Source organism: Mustela erminea, chromosome 20, assembly GCF_009829155.1.
Source record: "Mustela erminea isolate mMusErm1 chromosome 20, mMusErm1.Pri, whole genome shotgun sequence".
Taxonomy (NCBI): domain Eukaryota; kingdom Metazoa; phylum Chordata; class Mammalia; order Carnivora; family Mustelidae; genus Mustela; species Mustela erminea.
The window spans coordinates 20,921,959-20,937,541 of NC_045633.1; the positions used below are offsets into that span (position 1 = coordinate 20,921,959).

Sequence of the window (15,583 nt, forward strand, 5' to 3'; positions counted from 1 at the left end):
CCCCTCAGTCCCTGTGACAACCAAAAGACCCTGCCAGATTCCCAGATGCCTCCAAAGGGCCTCAGCAGCCTGTGACAGCAAGAGTGGCTTCTGAGGGGCCTGGTAACATTTGCGTGCCCAGTTCTCACATCTACTTTGAGACCTGCAAAAGCTCATGCTTGGCTTTGTACAAACACGTGTTGTCAATATGCAGCAGATGACCTTAAAGTAAGGTATGTTGAGCCGAGCAAGTCCCACTTATTTGCTGCCGACCTAAAGTGGGGCGGGGGGCTCCACCGGCCCCCACACACCCAGTGGCCACACAGGTGAGAGTTGGTGGGTGTCCCCCAACTCTCAACTTCCCCAGCAGGCTGACCTGTCCACAGACACCCCATTTCTCCTTTCTCCCTCCTCATCCCAGGATGGTGTTTTTCCTGGAGGACGTGATGGCTTGTACAAAGCGCCTGCTGGAGTGGATAGCTGGCTGGCTCCCACGCCATTTCATCGGGGCCATCCTGGTGTCACTCCCTGCTCTTGCGGTCTATTCACACGTCACCTCTGAATTTGAGACAAACATACACGTAAGTAAAGGCCCAGTGACTTTGTTTCTGGGCTCTTCAGGACTCCCTCATCTTTTTTTCTTTCTTTTTTTTTTTTTTTAATAGGCTTGATGACTTGGGACAATTTAAACATAGGCCTTTAAAGAGGTACAAATTCTTTGTCACCACCTTGAGCTTGTCTTCTTAAAAGTCTTGCCTGAGACAGAGGAGTAGGCAGGTAGGGTAGCACGTGACCCATCTAGACGCTCGAGCCCATTGCTGACCACAGTCAGGGAGAGGTGGGTACGATGCTGCCCTGCCCACCTCCCATGTGCCCTCTCCAGCCTCACCTGCTCACCGAGCTCCAAACCAGGTATTTTCCCATGCATTTTACAAAGCAGCGTCTGCCCCATGTTTCCAGACAAGATACGGTACTTACCTATCGAGCTGGCACAGCTTGGTGACTGGCATCTGGGTCAGCTGCTGTTTATCAGGGAAGGAGATTCTGAGTTAAACCCCACAAAGACTGAATTAATGCCCTTGTGGAAAGTTCTGTTTTTGGTGAAAGTGAGTGTAACCTGAGCTGCCAGGCAGGCTGACTGCGTTTGATACTTTAACACCCAAGTGACATTTCCGCAAGCAGGTAGCAGGATGCCTGAAGGAAGGCTTTGTAAAGGTCACCACTTCCATGGTGGCAGCATTGAGATAGGTGGCCTACCTTCCCTCTCCTCTGGAATGACATGCGCAATCTGCACACATCTGGAGGAGAGTTTTAGTGCCAGCGCGAGCTTGCTGCCTAAAGCCCTGGGTGATTAACCCTATGATTTATGATCTGTCCCTGAAATGGCCAGATACTTTGCAATATCTGTGGTATTTTTATATCGAAAGAAAGGTAAGTAAGTGAATCTTTTGATGTCAGCATACTCAGCTGGAAGTGAGGCACGGAGCCCACACGGCGAGGGCGGGATGGGTCACTAACTGCACCGGCCCCTCATGGCAGGTCACCGTGTTCATGGGTTCAGCCGTCCTGATCACCGTCGTGCACTACTGTAACTTCTGCCAGCTCAGCTCCTGGATGAGGTCCTCCTTAGCCACAGTCGTCGGGGCGGGGCCCCTACTCCTGCTCTGCATCTCCCTGTGCCCTGACAGGTAGGTCCGCCACTGTGCTCTGCATCTGTTGTCCTCGCTGGCTGGGACACCTTTCCTGACCTCGCTTGTTTTTCAAATCTGTGCCAATGCCCTCTCTCTCTGCCCTCCCAGATACTGTCACAACATGACGTAACTTTCAACATACACAATGCCAACATCCTCATGTAAAGTCCGAAGACTAACATGCAAATGAAAAAAAAAGAAAATAGTTTTTCATGACATAACATGTATTTGCATATAGACATCCCCGGGTGACCCCTGCCTGGGACGTAGTGCAGTAGACTCGTGCTTGAACTTACTTATGACAGAGAAGTAGGACCAGAAGCCGTTTCATATGAGATGAGCAAGAAAGTGAAGGAGTAGAGATATAGGGAGACCCAAGAAGGTAAAGAGGAAGCTGGTTCTAACCTCATTTGAGTAAGGGTAATACAACCAGACAGTTTGCAGGTTGCTGAAGGAGAGGAACTGAGGAGGTAAGGCTCTCGGTAGTGGCCTGGGCCTTATTTATGAATACTGACTCACTGTTGTGACATGTGTGGCATTATGTGAAATAGAGTAATGACTAGTCACTGGAAATCTTGAAGTCGTTCCACATATTGAAGAACACTTTCAGTCTCTGGTATTCAAATGGCTTTCAAAACCTTATCACCGGGAGATGCCAAGGCATAGATGGGATGGCGTGGAAGAAGCAGGGGTCTGTGGGAAAGGCCCCAAGGGACAGGAGCGGTTCTTACTATCATGCTACAAAAAATGAAAATATATAAGATGACTGTGATATGTGCTATATTTAAAACATCCTAAATATTGGAGCTTTTTTGGGTAATTGTAAAAACATTTTACTATTAGAACATGCTAACTGCTTTTTTATAATTACCATGGGTTTAGGCTAGCGGGATATTTCAGAATGACACAGGGCATTCCCTCATTGTGACTTGCAGGACATCGAACATTCCTGGCTCCTCAAACTATTATGACAACCAGAAGGAGCCCCAACATTTTCAAAATGCCCCCAGGAATGTTATTATCGTTGCTAAGAACCATTGCTTTAATAAGTTCAGAAGTAGAAGATGATCCAGTTTGTCACAGTATCAAATATTAAAGCTCCATAGTGTATTTTTGGGTATTTCCAAAGCAGCAGTTGGTAATGGACAAAGTAAGCATCCTTCTCCTCAGTTAGACGTAATAAAATAATGATAACATCAAAGACATTCAAGTTTTCTGCAAATTAAGATCAGAAGGGAATTTTAAGCAGAACTGTCATTCAGCATTTGAAAGGAAACTTGAATGAATAGTTAAATTACTTTAAGCAGAAAAAAGCGTACATTTCCCTTCCTGAAGGTATGGCCATCTGGAATTAGGGTCATTATGAGGCTCTTTCCCAGGAGCATGAGATTCATCAGTCTGCCTTTTAACCTTTTTTTTTTTTTTTTTAAAGATTTTATTTGACAGACAGAGACCACAAGTAGGCAGAGAGGCAGGCAGAGAGAGAGAGAGAGAGGAGGAAGCAGGCTCCCTGCTGAGCAGAGAGCCCGATGTGGGACTCGATCCCCGGACCCTGAGATCGTGACCTGAGCCAAAGGCAGCGGCTTAACCCACTGAGCCACCCAGGCGCCCCTGCCTTTTAACCTTTTAAAAGAACCATGGCATCTCTCTGTCAAATAAATAAATAAAAATCTTTAAAAACAAAACAAAACACAGATTAAAAAAAAAAAAAAAGAAAAGAAAAGAACCATGACAGATATCCCTCAGCCACTCACAGTGTCATTCAGTCACTGGTTGTGGGGGTTTTCCACATGGATCTGGAGGGACCAGAGTGACAAGGGACCAATTCTATCACCTTTGTCCAGAATTCAAAGAGCAGGTCTTGGGCTGCAGTTGAATCTCCCCTTCACATAGTACTTCTCCCTGCTCACAGAATCCTTTGAGCCCACCCACCCTGCTGTCCCTGCTGAGCCTCACAGGGTAGGAAGCATGGGGAGGGATGAACACAAACACAGAGAGGCCCCATGTGTAGGGGAGGGGACTTCCGAGAACCAGGTGAGCCTCAAAGAGGGACTTGGAAATAAAAGAAGGACTGCACACACTTGGAGAGGAACAGTGTCACAGTCATGCCTGGGCAGGGAGAGAGAACGCATACGGCCTCAGAACAGCGTCGGTGCTGTAGCTCTTGCTTTCTCCCCTTTCCCGTGAAGTCATCTAACACCCCCTGTGATGCTAAAAGCCTCTCTGAGCCATCCCCTCACCTCTGCTGCCTAGGGGAGCTGCTTGCAGAAGCTTTGTAAGGTCCCCCTTTGCAATGAGAGGGCAGATGGATCTAGTAGACCGGGAAGTGTTGGGGCATGAGGCCAACTTACTGATCTGGGAGGATGCTGGGTGCAAGAGGACCCCAGAAGAAGCCGTGACATGTGTGGGAAGGGTAACGCATGTCACGGGTCCTGCCCCAACACCGAGAGAGTTCTTTATTGTGTGTGGTTTCCATGCCCCACAATGGGGATTCGATTGCTTTGGGCACACGAGGAGCAAAGTCCAGCCTCTCAGGTCAGCCAGCGTCTCTAGCAGTTCCTTTCTAAATCAGTCCTGTCAGTGGGCATCGCTGTTGATCATGACTGGTTTCTAGCCTGCGGGACTGCATGGGAAAGTCCTCATGTCACGCGAATGCCTTCGCGACTTCTTGTTTGGTTTTGCTCTCTGGAGATGGTGCCTCCCTCCCTGATATGAGGTCCTGTTGGCTGCGTCACTGTCTCTGCTCTGATTTTTAATTCGCACAGGATATCAAATTATAATAAAGAATTAACTATCTTTAGTTGTCTGACTTGATCTTCACATTAAAAAAAAAAGAGAAATTGTTTTTTAAATTCTACTGTATTGTTTTATTTAACTCCTTCTTTGCTTTTTAAAATAATATTTTTCTGCATTTTAATTTCAGTTCCATAGTAATTTCACACCTTGATGCAGGACAGAATTTCAGGTAAGCTTTTAACTTTATGCCTGTATCTGAACAAACAAGGCTGATTGTATGAGCACTGTGTTCTTCTCAGCTTCCTAAAAAGCATATCTTGAATAAAAGAATCCTATGTAATTCTTAAAAGAATAAGTGGAAAGTACCTACTTGTTGAAATACCAGCTCATAGTTACAATACCTTATTGAGAAAATGAATGGTGGTTAAGAACATACTAGATTGGGCTGAATTTCATATACGACATCAGCAAGTTACACAGGAAATATCTTAAATCTAAGAAAGTACATATTTTAATTCCCTAAAATATTTTGAAATTACTAACTAGAAATTTGAAATAATAGATGCTAGACCCTTGCTTTACTGTAATCATCAAACTAAAATTTATATAAGCTGAGGAGTCAGAAACAAACTTTAAATTATATAAAACTATAAATAAATCTAGAAAAAACGGAATTGGTTTGCAGACCTCTAAGACAGAGACAACTTTCCAGTCTTACAAACAATAAATAGAACCACGCATGCACAAAGACTGATCGACACATTGGTGGGGGGTGTGGGGAGTCTGAGCGGCGCAGAAAAGTACCTCTGGGCCATTACATGAAGAGCTGATCAAGACCTGCATAAATAAAGGAAAAAAAACTGACAAGATGAAATGTAGGGAGAAGCTAAATATGTTATTACTGAAGTCATTGCACATTTAAATTACTACAAAATCCTTTTGGTCTTTTACCTTCAGGATGTTAGATTGTGATTACCTAGCACAGGCAAGGGCTGGTGCGTTCATCCCCCGGTTGGGGATTTATTTTGTTAAGCTGCCGGGCACTTATAACATGTGGTTTATTTCTCACAATAACTTGACACATTCGGTGACTTTGTCCCCATTTTCTAGATGAAGAAGCTGAAGTTCAGAGAAGTTAAGGAAGCTGTCTGTGGTCACACAGCTAGTGATCGGCAGGGTTTAAACCCTGGCCTCCCTCACCGCCAGGCACACTCTTTCTGCCAGGCCTCAGTACTTTTCAGAATGGCACATAGTTTTGGAAAGTAATTTGATGATCTGCAAAAATGTTCAGATCATTGACCTAATAATTCTATTTTTGCTTCTCTACCGAGGGGATAATTCAGAATATGATAAAGACCACCTGCCCCAAAATACTGATCACAATGATCACTGAACTCTGAATCATTGAACACAATGAACACTGAAAGTTCATCAGCAACTTCAGTTGCCAATAAAAAGAAATGAATTACATTGTGGTCAGATGCTTAAATATTACCACTGTTACGGTGCAGGTATAAGAAAAATACTTCTCATGTGAAATTGCGTTTGTCTTGGAGCTAGGCAGTTCATTATATAGATGGATAAAATGTAAGATATGTCATAGTTATCTGGTAAAGAGTGATGAATGACTTTTTTTCTGTTTCTACAATTAAAAAATCAAATCTCTGTGGACACGTAGACACTGGGAAGGAGATTTAAAGTATGGAACAAAGGCAGAATGCAAATGTGTTTCTATGATGATCACAACTATAGTACTTAAAATAAAACACTTGGCTTTTTTTTAAAGTAAACTTTCTTATTGACGAATATATAACATGTGCACATAAAAGTGTCCATATATAAGAACACAGCTCAATGAATTTTCACAAGTGAGCACACCCCATTAACTGCCACTCAGACCAAGAAAATAGGGACCCGAGAAGTACCCTCTGTGTCCCAGCGTGGTGACTTCCGCAGCCTCACATCTGTAGGCATAGATTCTAAATGGCACTGAAATATACCAAAATGTTAACAAATTCCATGTTAATCTTGGTTAACTAAGATTAGGACTGTCAGTGGTCTTTGTTTTCTGTTTTTCTGTTTTAATCCCTCTTTTCCATGATAATGAATTGTACTATATTTTACTCTAACTTCCAATTGTGACTTAATGTCCAACTGTCACGTCATAAATTGACTCTTGCATTTAGTCCCATAAAGCTCCTCTTTTTGGAACTGACCTTTGCTATTTGAATTTAGGAATGAGACCACCATCTTTGTTCCTTCTGTAGTGGAAAGAGAAATACCATTTATTGATGGGAAGTGATTCTCTTTCCTACTTGTTCCAGATCTCTGTTGTGTGGCAGCCCCTTGGCACTAAGTGTAAATCTGTGTATTGGGATTCCTCTTTTAAACAAGATGAAAACAGACATTGTAGTCTGTTTCCCTTTCTGTCTCACACTGGCCTATGTTCCATAATTCCCTTCCTCTGTCCAGAGGATCTGGCCTGTTCACCTTTCCAGAGTCAGGCCATGCTAAAGTGAGGAAAGCAGGAGCAGCAGCCTGCTTGGGGAAAGCCAGACACAGCACCCATTTCTGCCACAGGGCTGCAAAGTCTGATTGGACTGTTAAGATGACGTTAAGCCTTTGTGATGTCTATGAATAAAGGGGGCGGTTCCTTGATGTTACCACTTTGGAGAAATAGAAAGAAAGGTCCCTCCTCATCCAACAAGATGGGCTCACCCATCACTTCTCTTCTCTTCGAGTTAGAAGGCATGTAGGGCTGGACACAAATCTGTTTCAGTCATCTAGAATAGTTAATTGTTTAGTACTTGAGATTTGTGATATGTATTGCCATTTGATTCAATGACAGAAGAATAAGTAAGGGTACTGTGTCTTAATGTATAGAGGCATTTTTTGGTTCTAGCTCACAGGGGACGAGTTATGAAACTTATGGCAGGGGTCCCAAAGACCACCCCTAGAACTGGGAATTCGCTAGGATTCAGGACTCCACCCAGAGGCATATTCATGGCTGTGATTTGTCACAGTGAGAGGACACAAAGCAAAATTGGAAGCAAATAAAGATACATGAGGTAGCGTCCAGAGGAAACCAGTTGCCAGCTTTCGAGAGTCCGGTCCCCGTGGCATATTCAGGATGCTCCGAACTCCTCCAGCAGTGTGCTTGGACACTACAGGTGACATGGTGTCCACTAGGGAGCCCATCAGAGACTCCATACCTAGGGTTTTTATTAGAGGGTGGTCACATAGGCATCTCTACTGCAGGGACCAAAATTCCAGATGCTCAGAAGGAAGGCACACTCTAGACACAGTGGGAGCCTACCTCCCCAGATCCAAGATCCTGAGGCCAGCCTCAGGCACTGTTGCCAGTAGGCCTTTTTCTGGATGACAGCCTCAGACCTGCTATGTTAATAACTCTTTTCTGCACAGAATCTGAGGCCAGTAGGGACTTAGCGATACTCTAGCCCATCTTCAGTTTTCACATGAGGAAGTTGAGACCTAGAAATCTTTCCCAGGGTTCCAGAACTCTGCAGTGGTCCAGCTGGGACAGAGTCCTGGGATTCTTTTTTTTTTTTTAAAGATTTTATTTATTTATCAGAGAGAGAGCGAGCACAGGCAGACAGAATGGCAGGCAGAGGGAGAAGCAGGCTCCCTGCCGAGCAAGGAGCCTGATGTGGGACTCGATCCCAGGACGCTGGGATCATGACCTGAGCCGAAGGCAGCTGCTTAACCAACTGAGCCACCCAGGCGTCCCAAGTCCTGGGATTCTTACTCCAAGGCCTGGGCTTTGTGACTGTACTTCATAGAGGACCATTATGGCCAGATTGGTCAAGTTTATTGTTTTTTATAATGTCCTTAAGTTTTTAGTGCCATGGAGATATCAAAACTGAGGATCCATCCATTTTATATATAATTTATACAGTGACTCGACCCATTGCCACGTAAAATCTAGAAGCCCATTCTATGTGCTTTAGAAGCACATCAGGGCCCAGAATTTATATGAACAGAGCAGTCACAGCTTTGTAAACAGAAGAAAGACAAGAAGGAAACCCAACACTTGTTAACAGTGATGGCCTCTGGATGGTCAATAGTGGAGGAAACTTTTCTTCTTTCTGCATTTTCCCCTAAATTTCTTCTGATGAAAATGTAGTACTATTGAGTGGAGAAATTAGCTCTAAAAAAGAAGCTTTCCAAGGGACTGCGTTTGTGCTAATCTTCAGTCACAGCTGTTGCTGGTCAGCACTGTCCAACTCTGGAAAGTCCCCCCTACCCCCCCGAAGCAGGCTGTTACTGGAGGGAACAGAAATGAGAGGGGCAATGTGCAAATTTTTACTGGAATCATGAATGTGCAGTAGTCGAGGTGACTCAGCAGTTCCAACTCTGGTAGTTTATCCCATAGACCGACTCCCTCCTATGCACAGGGTTGGCACAGTGGCATTCCCTGGGGGTGAAGGATGGGCACAGCCCAAATGCCCAGGGTTGGAACCTGATTGTTAGAGTACATACATGTATTAGAGTTTCTTGCAACCCATAAGAAAACCACAACTTTCCCACAGGAAAGATACTTATTTTATACTACTGTTTATGCTGTTTGAATTTCTCACAAGGTGCTACTCTTCATACATATTGGGGCACCTGGGTGGCTCAGTCAGTTAAGCATCCGACTCTTGATCTCAGCTCAGGTCTTGATCTCAGGGTTGTGAGTTCAAGTCCTGCATGGAACTCCATGCTGGGTCTGGAGTCTACTTAAAAAAAAAAAAAAGTACACCTATTATTTGTAAAAATGTTAACATTGTCTTAAATGATGTTGACAAAACAAAACTAACCTACCAGAGGGTAATGGTACATTCGTGGACTTTTATACAAGTAGACAATATAGAACTTACACTAATTCTTTGTAAAATTACACATCTTTCAGAGCTAAACTTGGATTAGAAATCTAAAAAGTGTGTCCAAGAATGTTAAGTTTCTTGGGTATGATGATGGTAGTGTGGCTACATAGGGACATGTCCTTATTTCTGAGGAGATAGGGACTGAAATATTCAGGATCTAAGTGTCATGATCTCATAATGTTCAGCAGGAAAGCTGTGTGTGCACGTGTGTGTGCTGACAGAGGGAAGGAGCAAAGCAGCCAAATGTCAGCCATTGTTGAATCCAGGAGAAGGGCGTACAAACGTATTACTAGTCTCTTAACTTTCCTATAGTGTTCCGAATTTTCGAAATAGAAGGTTGTTGGAAATAAAAAGATTTTTAAAATCAAAGAGCACGGGGCGCCTGGGTGGCTCAGTGGGTTAAGCCTCTGCCTTCGGCTCAGGTCATGATCCCAGGGGCCTGGGATCGAGTCCCGCATTGGGCTCTCTGCTCAGCAGGGAGCCTGCTTCTCCTCATCTCTCTCTCTGTCTGTCTCTCTACCTATTTGAGATCTCTCTCTCTGTCAAATAAATAAATAAAATCTTAAAAAAAAAAAAAGTTTAAAATCAAAGAGCTAACAGCTCCTGAAAAAGCAGTCACCAAGTAGTTACTTAGAAATCAGTTACAACAATCAGTCTTATCGCGGCACCCCTTCAGCCAGCCAAAATGGCATCGGGTAGCTTTGCGGCTGCAGGTTGCTGAAAGTTGAACTCCACAGGACTTGGTGCAGAGGCTAGGTAGCTGGTCTCTTTCACAACCTGCAAGCCCTGAGCAGCAACCTCTTCCTTAAAAGATGCACTTAAGAAGGTACGTCCTTTCTCTTCTCTTTGCTCTCCAGTTCTGAGGGGAATCCATGCAATAGTTCCTTGCCGCATGGTGGTGGAACAGCCAGCCTGATTGGCCAGGAGGTGGTTCTGGTCTTCTTTCTCCTGCTCTTGTTGGTCTGGTTCCTGAATCGAGAATTCGAGGTCAGCTACCGCCTGCACTACCATGGGGACGTGGAGGCAGATCTTCATCGCACCAAGATCCAGAGCATGAGGGACCAAGCCGACTGGCTACTAAGGAACATCATCCCCTACCACGTGGCTGAGCAGCTGAAGGTCTCCCAGACCTACTCCAAGAACCACGACAGTGGAGGCGTCATCTTCGCCAGCATCGTCAACTTTAGTGAGTTCTACGAGGAGAACTACGAAGGGGGCAAGGAGTGCTACCGGGTCCTTAACGAGCTCATTGGGGACTTCGACGAGCTCCTGAGCAGGCCAGGCTACAGCAGCATCGAGAAGATCAAGACCATAGGGGCCACATACATGGCTGCATCGGGGCTGAACGGCGCCCAGTGCCAGGACGGTGGCCACCCACAGGAGCACCTGCAGGTACTGTTCGAGTTTGCCAAGGAGATGATGCGCGTGGTGGACGACTTCAACAGCAACATGCTGTGGTTCAACTTCAAGCTCAGGGTCGGCTTCAACCATGGGCCACTCACAGCAGGGGTCATCGGCACCACCAAGCTGCTGTATGACATCTGGGGCGACACTGTCAACATCGCCAGCAGGATGGACAGCACGGGGGTGGAGTGCCGCATCCAGGTGAGTGAGGAGAGCTACCGCGTCCTGAGCAAGATGGGCTACGACTTCGACTACCGGGGGACAGTGAATGTGAAGGGCAAGGGCCAGATGAAGACCTACTTGTACCCAAAGTGCATGGACAGCGGGGCCGTGCCACAGCACCAGCTGTCCATCTCCCCGGACATCCGAGTCCAGGTGGACGGCAGCATCGGGCGGTCTCCCACGGACGAGATCGCCAACCTGGTGCCTTCTGTACAGAACGTGGACAAGACGTCTCTGTGTTCTGAAAACAACATGCAGGCCAAGGACGCTCACCTATCTTCTAAGAGGCCATGGAAGGAGCCCGTCAAACCCGAAGAGAGGTCTCGATTTGGCAAAGCCATAGAGAAAAGCGACTGTGAAGAAGTAGGCGTGGAAGAAGCCAGCGAACTCACCAGGCTCAACGTTTCCAAGAGCGTGTGACGCAGCGCCTGTCGCTGCCGCGGTGCTCTGTTCCTCGAAACACAATCGAGTTTGTATTCACCTGCTGTGTGTCCCGAGCACCACAGCCTCCGTCGCCAGGCGCAGCGCCGCGTGGTCGTTGCCCTGACGTCTGCGTGCGCCACATACATCCGTCTCTCTGCTTTTTCTCCCCTGGAACCCCATCCCCTGGGTGTGACCGTCAGCAGCGTGGAGAACAAGTGCCTTCAGGGGTTAACCGTGGCCTCGCGTCTGGGGACAGAGGTGGCCCATGGAGATCGTGGCATGGGGTATTGCTGGACTTTTTAAACGAAAGCTGTGGTTAAGATATCATTTTATTGCTTTTTCTCACAAGGCAGTTTGGGGTTTTGTTTTGTTTTTGCTAGTACAATGTTTTTGCATTTTTTTCTTGTATACATGCTAGTGTTTTCCAGTGACCTGACCTTTCTGTGTAAACATGTACACGCACACACTTTCATTCATGAATCTGAGATCAAGTGCCAGTAACTCACTGTGAGGGGAGGTGGGGGGCCGTGGGCTGAAAGCAGCCGCCAGCCAGGACGGCCCATGCGCGCCCCCCCACCCCGCCCCGACCTGCGCCTTCCAGAGCACCTGGGGCCTCGGGCTGTCAGGGCTTCCTCCCCGTGCAGGCCAAGATTGCAGATGCTAGCCAGTAGCAGAGCTCGTGAACCCAGGTCCAAGGTATTTAGAAGCCGTGTTTCATTCTGCCCTGGACACCAAGGAGTCTTCCAGCTGGGAGCGAAGGGGTTTGTCTTTGAAGCTGAATCCTCGGAGAGGGAAACTCAAAATAAACGTCTGAGGGTTGCATTTATTTATTTATTTATTTATCAGGGAATGTGTGTCTTGTGGGGAGCGGCAGCCAGGTCCTTCTGGCAAAGGGACATAGATAGGCTGGGTTGTGGGGAGGGGGTCTGCAGGGGGCACAGTGGAAGCATGAGAAGATGTCTGATAGTGCTTTGGCTGCTCTGGGCCACCACTCCACACGGGCTGAGCAAGGCCTGGCCGGGCCTGGCCAGCATGCCCTGGGATGGCCCGGGGACAGAGATGCTCTCAGCCGTGGTTCTGAAACCTTATGGGCACTGACACTTCTGTCCTGTGGGCTGCGGATCTGTGCCCTCGGGGCCTCCCCACGGCAGGGATTGAGGCAGAGCCCGGCCCTGCATGAGGCAGGGGGTCGGGGCCAAGCACAGTGGTGGGCAGGCAGTGCCAGCGGCTTTGGCTTGTACACCCCTGAGAATTCCCTCATCCTCTCCCACTCTTGGCTTGTGCAAGGCCGGTGTGCAGCAGGCGTGAACCTGCTGAACCCCAGCCCTCTTTAGCTGGCCTCCTCCTGCTGTGTAGAGACAGAATCAGCCACATGTACAGGAGGTGTCAAGCCAGGGCAAGTAGAAGAAACCTGAAGGAAATCACTTGTGGTGGTTATTTGTTGCTGATCCTGCCTGTGAGGACGTTTGGCCACATTGAGTCTGGAATGTACATGGAATTGAACTCAGGCCCGTTTTGCCCTGTCATCGGCAAAGTTACTTTCAAGATGACTCGAGCATACGGTTCACAGGATAGTTTGAGAACTAGCTCCTTCTCTGTTTAAAGTCTTCACCGGCACACCCTGTGCATTTTCTTTTCGCTGCTAAATCTTTGTATAATGTCACATCTGCATCAAGTCGCATTATCAGTCTCCCCCTTCCCCAAATTCATCTAGAGTCTGCCATTTCTGGGATCAGGAAATATGGATTCTGATGGGCCAGCTTCCCGGGGTGGGGGAACACACGTGGAGTTGCCTCCCAACAATGCAGCCATAGCCAAGATCTTGACGTCCCAGGGAGTCGAGGCATTCTCAGTAACTAAGATCTTCCTTCAGGCTTTACTGTCAGTTTTTGGTCTTCCAATGCTGGAGGAAGGATGGTGTGACAATACCTCTTGCTTCTAAAGAATGTATTCTTCTAAGAAACCACAGAGATTTTGTTTTTATTTTTATTTTAAAACACTACCCGACACTGTCCTTGTCCATAGGGACTGTGGACGTGTTAGGGGCTTCTCCCATCAGTGTTAAGGCATGTACTGGAGTGTGGGGCTCTCCTTCTGCCCTCTGCCCTCAGGCTCTGTAGCTCTGGCAGTGAGGGGGCCAGGTGGTTGCCGCCGGGCTGCCTGTGTCTCTGCTGTTCCACAAGGTTAATCTCTGCACATGCTTCCTCCCCTGCACATTCTCTTTTCCCTTCCCTTCCTGCAAAAGTGTTTGTGATTCCTGACTCTGGGAAGCCACGGACCTTAGGGAGAGGGTCTGAATGCCCGGTGATCTGGTCCAGCAGTGTGCACATCGGAGACTTTGATGGTTGGCTCACCCAGAATTCCAAATTATCTTTAAAAAACAAAACAAAACAAAACAACACAACACCCCGAGCCTTCCTAAATCACCAGTACAGATGTTCTCGCTGAGCCACTACGTGGCTTGGGTCCTTCCCAGTTTCCTGCCCTGAAGCATACCTCAACGCAGGACCACAGAATCTGTGCCGCGGAAATGCCTTGCCTCCAGCTCCGCTGGCCCTGAACAGAGTCCCTGAGGACAGGCCCCTGAGCAGTGGTTCAAGTGCTAGCAGTACGACAGACGTGCTCTTCACAGAGGCAATACCTCTTAAAAACTTAGGTCAGGAAGCAATACTTCAGAACTGAATGTGTGTAAATAGCCGCTTTGAGTTGCAATTGCTGTTTTCTTCTTGGCCCCAAGTCAGATTGAATTATACACACGTATATATACACATATATGTATATGTATATATATATAAACAAGCACACCTAATTTTATCCAGTGCAAACAAATGTAGAGAATCAGTTGTGAAGCCCTTAAGTAGCTTGAAGAGTCAACCGATTATGCAACACCTGCACGCGACTCCATTAACACTGACTGCTCTCGAAGGCAGCACCTGCGCATTTGCACACGACACTGAGAGCCAGAGGGCCGCGTGCTTCCCGCCACGTGGACTGTAACAATGTGTAGTTTCCAAAGATCTGTCTGCGTCTGCATTTCTAGATTTTTGAGGTAAGCGTTTTTTGGCTGGTTGTTTCAGAAAATCACATCATGCCTAGAACCTGAAATTAAATTGACGAGAACCAACTGTTTGCATTTTCCATCTTTTCTTCACTCTGCTCTTTTTAAACTGTTAATTCTAATTATTTCAGAATGCATCCACTCAAGAAATGGATATTAAAATATTCTAAAATCTAAATATTTGATGCCTGGTATTTCCTCGTTGAAAAGATCAGTTTGCACTTCAGAAATTAGGGCATTCCTTATTCCCTGCGATTTGTGGCTGGAAATAAGAAGATTTGCCTTTCTTTCACATTATGACTTTAAAAACAAGATGACTAAAAAAAAAAAACCCAAAACTATCCTATTTATGTATGTGGTTTCTTTTTGTCTAATGGACATATTTGCTACAGTTAACTTCGGTTGAAAAATTTTATTTTTATATGGAACTTTAACAAAAATAAAAAGCAGGTCGCAGGACAAGTTTGGCTTGCAACGATATCCCTATTTTATTAGGCCTTCGATATAGTTTTTCCTGCAAGGTCTTAGGGGAAGGAATTGACCAAGAAAATGAAGGCAGTTTTCTGAAAGGACACAGCCACAGCCTGTCCTCACAAAGTTCCTGGGGGTGTCCACATCAGGGAAAGTCATACACCCATCTCAGAATCCATTTAAAGTCATAGAGCCTCTTCCCAGAAACCATTCATGCCGTTTGTACACATCTTGGGCGTTCACAACACCTCCAGATCCGAAGCAAAACTGTAGAGCTGTTGGGGTGTAGAGCCTTCTCCCCCAGTGAAGTCTTTCCTGGTGACTGCAGTATTTGTCAGCAACTTCAGAGCACAGGACCCTCTTGAAGACTCAACAGAGGGAGGTGAAGATACGGTCCCCCATCCTTGTTCATCCCCTAAAGAGGGATCGAGCTTCTAGGTTGTTCTCTGCTGGAACATGGCGCCTATGAGGGCACTACTGGTTGACGTGGGCATCCTTCCCTCCCACACCCTAGGAACCTTTCTGGAGGTTAGAGAGTCATGGTCTGTGCTGCACTGAAGGTCTTGTGAGAAGGTGGGTCTCTACTAGAAGGGGTACCCTGGGGACTTTTGAAGACTTAGCATTCATGAAAGAATTTTATAGTAAGACTCAGAACTTAGCTTTTGTGATTTCTCTCTTGCATGTGGTTACTTTTCTTTGGGGAATCTCCTTGT

At 46.4% G+C, this 15,583-nt stretch overlaps 1 protein-coding gene across 3 annotated transcripts in view; it reads left to right on the plus strand.

Annotated features, from left to right (window-relative positions):
* The window catches only part of ADCY9 (adenylate cyclase 9), a 121,036-nt gene extending 106,319 nt beyond the window's left edge, over positions 1-14,717 (plus strand). For all 3 annotated transcript variants that reach the window (XM_032328640.1, XM_032328638.1, XM_032328639.1), the window contains 4 exons: positions 401-560; positions 1,519-1,667; positions 4,594-4,635; positions 10,150-14,717. In XM_032328640.1, the coding sequence (XP_032184531.1) occupies positions 401-560; positions 1,519-1,667; positions 4,594-4,635; positions 10,150-11,338 (1,540 nt within the window). In that variant the 3' untranslated portion in view covers positions 11,339-14,717. The remainder of the gene's footprint in view (positions 1-400; positions 561-1,518; positions 1,668-4,593; positions 4,636-10,149) is intronic.
* Positions 14,718-15,583: the final 866 nt, after the last annotated feature.